At 33.7% G+C, this 13,310-nt stretch overlaps 1 protein-coding gene across 2 annotated transcripts in view; it reads left to right on the top strand.

The window, feature by feature from the left end:
- Nucleotides 1-506: 506 nt before the first annotated feature.
- The window catches only part of LOC136024904 (protein disabled-like), a 70,165-nt gene continuing 57,361 nt past the window's right edge, over nucleotides 507-13,310 (top strand). Inside the window, exons 1-2 of one of the 2 annotated variants that reach the window (XM_065700465.1) lie at nucleotides 507-562; nucleotides 10,017-10,193. In XM_065700465.1, the coding sequence (XP_065556537.1) occupies nucleotides 10,067-10,193 (127 nt within the window). In that variant the 5' untranslated portion in view covers nucleotides 507-562; nucleotides 10,017-10,066. Of the gene's footprint in view, nucleotides 568-10,016; nucleotides 10,194-13,310 lie in introns of both variants that reach the window. The other variant, XM_065700473.1, reaches the window with a different exon arrangement.

Here is a 13,310-nt window from a genome sequence, read left to right on the forward strand (position 1 = left end):
CGCCTGAAACTTCTTAAGCAGTCTACCTTAACCAGAGCCCACACTCAATTCTTTTCCTCAAGAATCGTCAATAGCTGGAGTAAACTCACTGCCACAGATACTCAAATCTGCCGCAGGTACACACATATACTCTCAAGCCAAAGATACTGCTAAATCTATTAACATTTTGAAATGAAGGCTGGATGCTTAGTGGTCCTCGAGGAAGCGTAAACTCGACTGGGAAGCTGTTGATGATCCAGCTGCATTCGGTCATTAAACAACAATGAAAACAACTTCTTTTATCAACTCTGGAGCTGTACAGGCAAAAATCCTTAGATTGCTCCAAGCTGCAATTTCAGTGAAGGGCATTGTTTCTGTACTGCTGTTGTTTGCACACAGAGCTGGTGAAATCGGTGCCCGAACAGGCTAAGTCTGTCGGGTCCCTAAACAAAGTTCGAAAACTTTGAGAAAAGAGCGAATGATGGCGCTTTTTAAGTTTACAATTACAGTTGCTTAAATCAAATTTTGGAAGAAATAAGCGAAAAATCGCTTTTTATATATCTTGTCAAGTAGCCCGAAAAAAGTGAAGTATCTTGTTGTTGCTATTATTACATTACTTTGAATAAGTGACATTCTAAACCATGCATTTTTTTATTAATCTTTGGTGAGACTTGTTGAGATAGGCCAATGGAACTTTGGAGGGCTAAAATATATCCTGGGAGGTTTTATCATGCTAAAATCTATATTTTTTTCTTATTCTCAGGGCTTAGAAAACTGTATATATTATTGATCTGTACCTATATAAAATTCTGCAAAACACTGTTTATTGTATTCTAAATTAACTTTGGTTTATTAATCTTATTTCGTTTTATTTTTGACCTCAGTGTTTTTAAAATGCAGTAGGCATTTAAACCTAGGAGCTTAGCCACAAATAAGGAAACACGTTTAGAAAACAATTATTACTTGATAATATGTAGAATAATCATAGTTAACACATTTTGTAAGGGGAAAACCTTTATCCTCTTTATTTTCCTTGTTTTTCCAGTTTATTTTAAGAAATTCATATAATTGTTTTGAACCTAGGGCCTTTATATTAATGGAGTCTATACTCCACCTGGTAATACTCTAGTTTAGCTACTTTTTGCTATACTAAAAAGATGTTAGGCTAAAATGAAACCAGTAATGGATCCAGGACCAAAAATGTACTCTGTGAAGGTATTCCCAATTTTCTATGTTAATAATTACCTTACTTTGCACTTAAGAGCAAACTAGTTGTAAGAATTGTGATGCTCCTTAGTTGATGACAGCAATAGATCTGGTTGCTGTGTTGATTAACCAAGCAACAAATCATTAGAACCAGAGATTAGCCTACTAGAGAGATGCAGTTTGAACCCACTTGGCAATAGTGATTGCATGGCAGGCATGGTTCTAGAACCAATCTCTAGCAATTTAGAGTTGGCACAACCACTCAACAGAAACTTTGAATTTAGTCCTACAAGATGGTTAGGTAAGACAAGCCACATCATCCTCCAAGCTGATTGTCTATTGTCTTCAAAGAATGTTATGACAGTGAGGTCTGGGAGAGACTTTCCCACTAGAATTTCTATGGTTTGACCTTCCATTCCTTGTTGAGCCTCTATTTGAATTTCTCAGATTTGGTTGCAGAGACTGTCTCTTGGCTTAGTTAGTTCTGATCATTCACCACTTGCTGGCTGAAAAACCTAGTCAGACCTTGGTATTAATGGTGGATTTGAACACCTTTCTGGAAAGTCTTTGTTTGTCTTTGGTGAGGAGAGAAGGTTGATAGCTTCTGGTCTACTTGCTAGAGGCACCTATAGGTGAGCATCATGTTGTTATGCCTATGCTAAATAAATAAGTGTTCAGAGGCTAGCAGATTGTAATCTACTGCAGTAGGGCTGACTACATAAACTCTCAATGCATTTGGTGGATCTCCTTTAGACACCTTCAATGAGTTGGACATTGCTCTTGTAGAAAGGACCAGTAAGACATGTTCTGAAATCCAGAATTGGCCTGACCAGAGCTTTGTATAGTTTCAGAAAAACTACAGAGGATTGACTACTGATGGTTCTTTCCAGGAGTCTCAAATTTGCATTTGCTTTCAAAACTGCTTTGACAGTGTGCTTGTGGAATTTGAAACTGTCATCCAACAGAACTCTTAGGTCTCTAACACTACTAGAAGTAGGAAGCAAGACTTTTGATGATGTTTTGCTGATTGCTAAAGCCAAAATGAAGAGCTATGCACTTTGAGATGTTGAATCACAGAAATGACTTATCTGCCCATGCTCAAATTTGGTTGAGATCAACTTGTAGGTTACTCTAGCCTGTGCAGTAGCTTGCCTGCCAAATAGCTTGGAGTCATTGGTGTAAATAGTCAGGTGGTTTTTCAAACTGTTTTGTCAGGTCTATATAAGTCTTGTCTTCCTGAAAAAACTTCAAAAAATCATTCTGCAGATCATGCTTACATCACCAAGAATTTAAAGATGCTCATTCTAGAAAAAAAAACTGCTTTTCTGCAAAGGCAAACATGAACAAGCAAATAAACTAAAAAACAAAATCCAGAAAATGACAGGAAATGTAGCCCATGAATATATAGAAAGAAAAGTGAATCATTTGTTTGAGTCAAAGCAAAGCCAGTAGTACAGAAGAATAAAAAAATATAGTTGGTAAAAAAGAGAAAGGAGTGGATTTTAATTTAGATGAAAAAGAATTTGAAACTGCATATAAGCTGAATGCTCACCTGGTTTATATTGTCTAGTCAATCCCTCCTCTACCTAAAGATGAAATACCATGCTCTCCACTTGATTTTTGTGATTTCCCTATTATGTCACCAAATGAAGTAAAAATATGCTAAGTGTTTTGAAAAGAACTAGTGTAACACCAGTTTATATCCCTCTAGATTGAATTAAAGTGTTTCCTGACAGATTGTGTTTCCCTTTGGCCTATATTTTTAATCTAATAACAAAATTTGGTGATTACCCATCCATTTGGAAAAATGGATATGTTACACCAATCCCAAAAAAAGATGCACCAAATGATTTTTCTGGAATTAGACCAATTACAATGACCCTTGAGTTTAGCAAAGTGTATGTGAGTTTTTTGGCTGGCTGGTTAAAGAAGCAGGTAAAAGTGCTTGTTGATCCCAGACAGTCTGGAAACATGCCCAAAACATCCATTGCCCATTATCTGGTAAGTATGTTGGGTACAATTCTCAAAGATCTGAATGAGCCTGAATGCTGAATTAATCTGATAGCAATTAACCTAATTTGTCATAGTGCACTGATAAAGAAGCTGCTCTCTAAGTTTAATGTCCACCCTTTTTTTTAGCATGAATTATAGCTAATTTCCTTACAAATAGAACACAGCATACAAAGTGCAAATCAACTTTTTCTGGTGAAATGCCTATATTTTTTGGAGTGCCTCAGGGCACAATACTGGGTCCACTTCTCTTTCTAATCATGATAAACAATCTGGCAATGAGTATACCAGATTGCTGGAAATATGTTGATGATTTATCTATTGCAGAATTGTGCTACAAAAATATTCAAAGCAGTGCAGCTACCATCATGGCTGATATATCAGATGATGCTGCCACAGACAGGATGACTGTTAATGTCCAGAAGTCTGTTGTGCTGATTTTCTCTTTTCTTAAAAGTAACCCAGAATTTTACCTTCCCCTTCCTCCTTCCAGCTTTGTAACTGAACTTAAACTACTTGGGGTGTATCTTACTGCTGATTTGAAATGGGAGGAACAGACAGAAATGATGCCTGAGAGAAGTAATGCAGGTCTTAGCTCCCTGAAGCTGCTGTCTTGACATGGAAGTCCTTCAGATCACCTTTTGCGAGTTTATACCTCTTCTATATGGTCTTGCCTTTAATACTGTTCCCCCATTTGGCATTACAGCCTAATGCAGGAGCAGTCAGACATGATTGAGAGAGTTCAATTTTGGGCATTGTTGGTAATTTCGAAAGTGCCCAAAGTCCCATTCTGTGCCCTCCTTGAAAAGTTTGGCCTTGATTTCCTTGCTAGTTGTCAACAAAAACTGTTGCTTGCTTTTGGTACAGAGGTGTTGAACAGCACATCCCATTGGTCCATACTGCCCCCTGATTTCAAACCACATCAAGAAAGGCCAGCAAGAGCAGTGGCAGAAGCTGTACCTAATGTACATAGCCAATCAATGTGTCTCAAAACAGATATTTGAAAAGCTATGTTCCCTCATTTGTAATGTTTATTTTAATATTACTGCTAGTAAGCATGAATAGCTAAAGTTTTAGTTCATTATTATAGGTATATTATATTCTACTGATTTTAAGAGGATGATTAGATTTGTTTTAAATTGTCTCATAAGTGTTGACTATGGATTTACATGAATTTGTGTTTGGACAATTAAAACGAATATTTGCCTTGTGTGCTGCTTAAGTTTGTTAGTTACATTTTTTTATTATGTTTTGACTAGTCATTTATTGTGTACTGATTTTAAGTAGATGACAAGAATTATTTTAAATTATTTCATAAGTGTTGACTATATATCAAGAAAAGAGAAATCACCAATGCTACAGCACAAAAAAAAAAAAAAAAAAAAAAGAGACAGAAGGAGAAAAGGAAGACTGTTTTCCTAAATTAGTGATTAATATAGACCAGCACTTGAATGAGGCCTTAACCCTACTCATCCATACAATCACATAGGTCAAACAGTATAGCCACACACAATCAACCATAAAGAATAATCCATGGACAGGCAGTCATGTCGTCAATAAGTATAAGTCATCATTTACCAAATATAGACAAATAATTCAGAGGCAACACCCAACATAAGGGCTCATCAGGAGAATACACTGGCCTCTATAGGGTTTCGCCACTCTAAATTCTCTACCCAGCACAGTGTTATGGCTACCACAGAATATCCATGGCATCCCCGCGTCAGGTATCACCCCCAAAATACATGCCTATGAAAAAAAAACAACAACAAAAAACAAAAAACACAGCAAACGTAAAACAACCAAGTAAAACCAAAACAAGCTTATCTTGTTAATATATCCCTCTTTAGCAACAATAGGTAAACTAAATATTATAAATTTTACCAAATCACAAATATTAACACATTGCAAAAAACCTGAATGAACTAAACAATTATAGAATTCATCTTTACCATGTGGCTAATTTTTTAAAAAATCTGCTCAATTAGAAACACAATTCAAAATAAATGGCGCTGTGACAACATTTCTCGAACCTCCGAAATTAGTTAAAAATTTCTTTAAGTATTTCTAGATAATTCTTTTGATATTTATTTAAAAGTTCGTTATAATGAAAACTAAATTTTTTAAATTGCCAAGTTAATTTATTTGCAGAAAAACCTCTTGATATCAATTTTTGGCTTAAGATTTTACATCTATTTTTAAAATCAATATAATTACTACAAATCCTTGCATAACGAAGTAACTGTGAGAAAAACGCTGAATATGTGATATTTGAGTGTATATTACTTTCAGGGAATGGGAAACTAATCACTTCAAAATCAAAATCATCCGTTTTATTATACATTTTAAAACTTAATTTATTATTATCACAAATATTAATATTTAAATCTAAGAAATGATCTTCATGATCAGCACCATGACTAGGCTCAGGAATAAGCTCTGATGGATATATATTTTTAGAAATATCAATGAAATCCTTACAATTTAAGACCAAAATATCATCGAAATATCTTTTATTATTTGACAAAGCATGTTTTAAATTAATTGGATTATTCTTATCCATCATATATTTATATTCTAGTTGACTTAAAAACAAGTCAGCTATAAATGGGCTGGCATTCCCCCCCATGGGAATTCCCATAATTTGCTTGTACAAATCACCCCCAAATCTTATATAACTATTGTATAAAACAAATTCCAATAACTCAAAAATCATATCCAAGCTGTAACATCTCAAGTTAACTGTAGTACTAAAGCAGTTTGTCCATATGGCTTTTTTTATTATAACTGTCTATTTTCAAGAACCTTTTACTAGATAAGAGGAAAGATTTCTTTATAACAGTTTTTAAATTATCAAACACTAAATTAAGTGATAAATTAGTATACATTGTCGCAAAATCGAAAGACTCAATTCTTTTAGCTGAAACCATTGTTAAAGAATCTATCACCTGCAGTGAATTATTAACACTCCAATATGGATTAAAATTCGAAAATTTTTTAATACCAGAACAATAGGTTTTAAGTGTATTTACAATTTCCTTTAAAATTTTCATGCTTGTCTGCTGCCTGTTTTGAAAATAAATTGAATTGAACTGTTTTTCAAAAGCCAACTGGTTGGCTATATTTAGGATGTTTATAACCAATGGTTAGATATTAGCCAAGCAGTCTAAATATTGTCTAGGGATGATGAGTTGAGAGCAAATTTTTCCACATCCCCACCTCTGACCCCTTCCCGCCAGTCATAGAAATGATGGGGAATATAAAATTTAAATTAATAGGCACTCTAAATTATACTGATAGCTGACTAGTTTGCTATTTTAAACTAAAGTTTATACATAAATGGAATCTTAATAGCTAACTACTTAGCTAATTCTATAAAGTATATATAGTTTGCTTAGTTGGCTAATTCAAGCTGTATAGGTACAAAATAGTTGGGTACTTAGTTGGCTAATTTAAAGGCTGTATATAAGTGTATATATATATATATATATATATATATATATATATATATATATATATATATATATATATATATATATATATATATGAGATCTAATAGCCAACTGATTTGCTAATCTAAACATGTTTATATACCTGAGGTCTTAATAGCAAAATAGTTAATTCTACTGTGTATTAGAAACTTTCTTGATAGCACACTAGTTAGTTATTTTAACCTAAAGTTTATATATACACAGGGATATTAGTAGCCAACTATTTAGCTAATTCTATAAAGTATATACAGCTTTATTATTAGCTGACTATTTGGCTAATTTTGGCTGAAGTGAAACACGTGAAACTTAAGAAACTTTATTGATTGCTCACTAGTTGGCTATTTTAAATTAAAGTTTATATACTTATTAATAGCCAACTAGTTTGCTAATTCTATGAAGTAGATACAGATCTCTTGTTAGCTGACTATTTGGCTAATTAAGGTTAAATTATATATATATATATATATATATATATATATATATATATATATATATATATATATATATATATATATATATATATATATATATATATATATATATATATATATATATATATATATATATATATATATATATATATATATAGATGAGATCTAGCAGCCATCTGGTTGGCTAATCTAAACATGTGTAACTATAGAAACTTTATTGATAGCTGACTAGTTGGCTATTTCCATCCCAGTTTTTAATTACTCATAATTATAATGCTTATGTCTTTCTGCACCTATTATTGTTTTTTCCTTAGGCTACTAGACAGTTTTTTGGAAGGTAAAAAGTGAACAACACAAACTTATTACTATAAGTATTGTCAATTTATCCTAGATCCTCTGCCCTGGGATAGGAGAACTCTAAAGTAATCACTAAATGCAATAGACTTGGAATTTACTCTAAGTAAATAATTCAAGTACTTACAGTCTACTAAGATAGCCTACATTTTAATTTCCACAGGAAATATTTTTTTTTAATTCACTTTATAAATTCATAGGTGCAAAAAACAACAACTTTTGTTCCATTCAAATTACCATTTTGAAAAACTGAATGTTCTTGTTTATTTTATGCAATATCAAATTTCTTGTAAGACCCTTTTTTGGCTCTTACAGAAAGGATACAAAAGTTAAGGAGTTTGTTTGGCACAGACCATTTTTTTATGGTTCTTCTTAAGGGTTATTGTTTTTTATTTATGTTTTGTATTAATCCTGTGATTCTTTTGTGTTTGTTTTTTATTTTAATTTTATAAAACTGACCTTATTTGCATCTGAGATGGGCTGTTGTTCACTTTTCTCACTTAATTTTTGATTTAATGTTCAATTAAAAAAAAAACAAAAAAAAAAAAAAAAAAACAGGTAATACACCTTACTGTTATTAATATATATTCCTGAAGCCTCTAAGATTGGAATTGACAAATGTATATGGTTTACTTCCTTTGCCCTCATTTGTGGTTTAGTTTTACTTTTGAAACTTCCTTTTTTAAAACACAAAACCTTTCCAAGCTCACCCAAGGTTGATGCCCCCTAGATGGTGAAAATAGTCAAAACAAAAGTTTCTTTTGATTCAGAATTAAAAAAGCAGCATTAACTATAGGCTAAGGAATATTAAGGACAAGTTAAGGTGTCAATTGGCAAAAATACTAGGAAGGTGGAATTGTATTTTTCAGATTTCTTCATATTTTTGTGCTTTAAGGAATAGATTAGTTCAATTTTAGAAAAGTTTAGAATTAATCTCAGAGTCTTTCTGGGGGGATCCCTCCTCTAAAAGTTGAGATTTTTTGCTAGTTTAAGAATTACTTAGGTAAGCTAATTGAAAAAGGGAATTAGCTAAAGTAAAAATTAGCCGATTTGTTTTATTACAAATTGTTTGCCTAAGTTCTCAATAGAAGAACCTGTAAACCTGGCCAGTATTAGGTCAATGTGGATGCACCTAGTCTCATCATTTTCTTCCACAATTCTGCGTATTTTTTCTGGGTCCACATTCTTCATGCGCTCTGAAATGAAAATGAATAATCTAATAAAAAGCAAAAAAAAAAAAAAAACTAAAACTTATAGTTGAACGTAATATTTTCTACTTTTTTAACCAAATCATAACTTCTGCAAAACAATGCTTTGAAAAAAGAGCTCATTTGCATTTGAAAATAAAGTAACATTTTTCAAAATAAATGATTATCTCTGGAACAAATGGGGAGCTTTCACCCTTAGCATTCATGCTGCATGCTTCCATCCCATTTTCATCCAAATATATGTATTCCTGATGAAGGAGTTTAGAGGTCAAATCCAGAATCATCTGAGTATTTATTGAATTTATAGGATATAGCCTGCCTCTCATAGCAATTTTGAAGACATTGCCCTAAACTGTTTTATTAGGCTTAGATACTCGCCTCCCCAAAAAACAACCAATTTATCTAAACAATAATTTGTGGCATGCAATTATGCAATACTTTGTAAATTTAAGTTTTATTGAATGAACAATTGGTTATAATCTTGTTGTTTTGGGGTGCATATAACTTTAAGGACATGTTGTATATGGCACTGTATGCAAGTAGGGCCCCTAAGACTTGGAGGCCAAGTAAATACCCTTTCTATAATCCCCTAAAATTTTGCTTGACAGTACTTTGGTCTTTATGAGTAGAATGCTAGAATGCATCACTTTCCTGGGGTGAAATTTTTTTTTCTTCCTTGAAAACAGTTTAAATAGTTTTTAACTATTAATAGTTTAAATAGTTTTAGAGTTTTCAGATGAGGGATTGCATTTATTTTTTTTCTATTCTTTTGCTATGACAAACATGACAACAAGATGACAAAAAACATGCCATTGTTATGACAAACATAGCAACAACATGACAACAAGTTGTCATGCTGTTGGAAATTTATTGTTAAATAAACAAACTAATGGTTCAGGTTATAGTGCCTTCATGCCATTGTTATGACAAACATAGCAACAACATGACAACAAGTTGTCATGCTGTTGGAAATTTATTGTTAAATAAACAAACTAATGGTTCAGGTTATAGTGCCTTCTGAAAAAAGCTAAGTTTTTTTTTTAAGTAATTCACGAAATGAACAAACTCAGAACTCCAAAAATATGCTGTTTGATATGTATGTATATAGTATGTTTAATATTACGCTGCTCTTGCATTTAATACTGCATATAAACAATATGAGATTCTTTTAATATTTTTGTCTGGTTTGGAAATTTTAGCTGTCTTGTTAGTCCTTATCTAAGTTTAAAAAGTTTAAAAACCCTATGAACTTGTTTGATTGTTTTCCTTATATGTTCTCTCTTTGGACATCTGTTTTTTCCAAGTTGTTATTTTTTTTTTAACGTTTTTTATTTCAGAAAAATGAAGAAATTCAGTGACTAAGCCTCAGTTTTGCTGGCCTGGAACCATGGAATATGGAGAAGACGAGGGATCTGGAACCTCAAAAAAACATGGCAAGAGACACATAGGCCTTTCTATGGGGAGTGTTAAGAGAGACTTAGCTCTCAAAGGAAGAAATGTTCTGTCCAGAAAAGGCAAGTAGACAGTTCAGTTTTAAACTTAGTATTGTTGCTTTTTCCTATTTGTAGAGTTTTCTATGTAAATTTATATCTATTTTTCTTGGGTTGAGAGGTATATTGCAGGATTGTGCATGCAGAAAATTACTTTGAAACATTTGTTAAACATGCAAAAATAGTGTTCATTGTGACTAAAAAGGTAGGTTTGAAAGCTTTCCTCTGTACTGAATATTCGATAGGCTACCCATAAAGCTTTGGGTATATGCAACTGATTTTTGGCATGTTGAAGAACCTAAACAAAAACTTGTTTAGGAAGTATATTAAAAAGTATGTCTTATACACAGAAAAAATTTGCTTTTACAATCTGAAAAATAGAAACTAAGTCAAATAGTCTTACCAACACATTGAACAATGTTCAACGCACAATAGTCATAGAGACAATATGATGGTGAAGAGGCCCCTGTTTTTTTCTTTACCTAAATCAATAAAATATCACTGAAACCATCTAATTTTATTGCAGTAAGATGCCATGTGATGCTTCATTTATGGATATATTTCTCAAACATTTGGCAAACCAAAAATAAAAGAAAAGTTATTTTTAAAGAATTCGCACTGTTTTTTTTTTGGAGTGCTTGTGACAACCAAAGAAGTGTTGTAATTGCAAATAGCAATCCCATAGCATAGATGATGTTGTGTCCATTGATTTTTCTTATGTTGTAATCTGCATTGTCAGCAACATGATGGACACAGAGCTTACCTTGCAACACCTCTGTTTCAGTGTTTGCAGATGCTGAAGCATTTTACTCAAGTCAACTGGTCTAGTAGTAAGATGAACAAAACCCATAGCGCTGAGAGTATCAACTAGGCAGTGCCCAACTTGTTGATGATGAATCTTCACAGCAGGTCCTACTTGAAGAGTAGGTTGAACAACCCTATGTTGAGTGGCTTTTATGATTCTTTGGCAATTTGTAGCTATGTTTAGCTTAATATCTTTGCCACAAACAGGCTCTTCAGGAGGCACTTCAGAGTCAGTTCAAGTTTTTTTGACATCTTTCAAGTGGTCTTTCTTGATTTGCTCGGATATTTCTTAAATAACACATTTTATGTGGCTCTCAACCTCTCAGCAGCCACACTAGTAATGTTTATGTTCTGTCAGTATTTGTTGGTATCATTTGATTATGCTTAAGTTTTGCAGTATAGCATGAGCCATGGGCCTTGATGTAACAACATTAGCTTTACTGGAGGTCTTTGCAGTCATTACTCCAGTGCCAAATCTCTCCTTGACAGGGTTATTTTTGTAAACTTCGCTATACACAGGCTCTTCTCAATCAACAAGAAACTCGTCCATCATGTTGACCAAATCACGAACTCTTTAACTATTCGTCATCATTTGCTTCAAACAACCATATCACCTTTTCAAATGCTTGCTTTTGAGTCATGTTTGCACTCCAACCTCGATTCCCTTTATGTTTCAAAGGGAGGTTTTTGTCAGATGCAAGGTATTCATGTAATGCATGCAGATCCAAATTTGCTGCTAGAATTCGGCCTTGAACTATTTCAGGCCAGTGATCATTTTGCTCTTGAAAAACTGCCACCAGCATCTCACTGAACTATGTTGTACAAACGTGAAAGCTGTTATCCTTCTTGTGAGTCTTCTCGAAAACCTCTCTGCCCGAACAGAATAAGCAATTAGTTTTTAAATCGAGTAATTCTGTCATGCGGCTTGAACTCCTCCGAGACTCATTTTGTTTGGCTAAGAATCATAAGAGCTGGTTTATCCTCTTTGCATTTGTTTAAGGACTTTGGGATGACTCGTTTAAAACAACTTCCTAGTCCTTTTCTTGTGCTTCTTTGCTACATTTTGAACAAGGGCCTTCCAACCGATTTTGGTTCATGCCTTTGACCAGACTAAATTGGTTTTTATTCTTGTTCACTTGGGTCAGAAGAATCAAGTTCAGTATTTGGGGAACTTTTGATAAACACTAGGAGATCATAGATAAAATATTTTCATTTGTATTTTTGTATTGAAGGCTGGGGAGGGGGTTTTAAACCATTTTTATGTTGGATAGAATTGGATGGGGGGGGGGGTGGCTGCGGAATACTGGCAGTATTAAATTATAATACAAGTTATATGTTTTTGTTTTTTAAATGGACAGAGTATGGTGACAAACTGTCTTGGTGGTTACCAGATTGTAAGGGAACATACTGCTGGCCCCCTTTTTGGAAAAAGAAAGGTTGTTGAGGGAAGCAGTAAGTATATACTTGAGAAAAAAAAACCGACAGTAATGCCACGAAAGAAAAATGATTACTATATATGTTACTAAAGAGATTTTTAAAAATACGTCTAGTTTGATAAACTATTTTTGCTGGTCAATATATTTGGTGTGTCGTAACGTCTTTTATCAGTAGACAATAATCAATGGACTTATTGATGCCCAGTTGACTGCACCTACGTATTGTGTCCTCGCCAGTCTAAATTTGTCTCTTGTCTGCTCTGTAGACGATATTCTGAATTTGATTCGCAGTTTCCAGCGAACTAGCGACATTTTGACGTCGCTACAATTTGAGTATGCAAAACTCAGTCTTGGATTATATGCTGAAAAGTCTGGAGTAGTACTTTTCTACTGGAAGCAAGCGCCACCAGCGGATATTTCTCCCGGGAATAGTAGGATCATGCCACTGACCACATCACATCTTCAGGGCCAGATTTAAAACTTTGACGCCCTTAGGCCCAAGTGGTTTTGCTGCTCCATTTTTGCAAATTTTGTGGGGTAATCCTCGATAAGTCGGGGATAGTTGACGGACTTAACAAAAAGCGACTGATGAGCCAAAATTAATAAAAGAGACCAAAGAGAGAGGGTATACCGAACTTTACGCTCCCAACTTTGGGAGACGTCTAACAGTTTATAAGTGGCTACGGAATTTCTATGCTGTTTTAAAATCACTTTCCTGTGAATAAGCAGTGCGGTGACAGAATGCACCTGACCCTTTGGTGATAAGAAAAATAAGAAAAAAAATAAGACAAGATAAGAAAAAAAAATCATTCAGTGATAATTTATTGCGTCTTCTGGCACTGTGCGCCCCTAGGCCTAAGTCTAGCGGGCCTATTGGTGAATCTGGGCCTGCTTTCCTTTG

The sequence above is a fragment of the Artemia franciscana genome, chromosome 1 (genome assembly GCF_032884065.1).
Source record: "Artemia franciscana chromosome 1, ASM3288406v1, whole genome shotgun sequence".
Classification (NCBI taxonomy): domain Eukaryota; kingdom Metazoa; phylum Arthropoda; class Branchiopoda; order Anostraca; family Artemiidae; genus Artemia; species Artemia franciscana.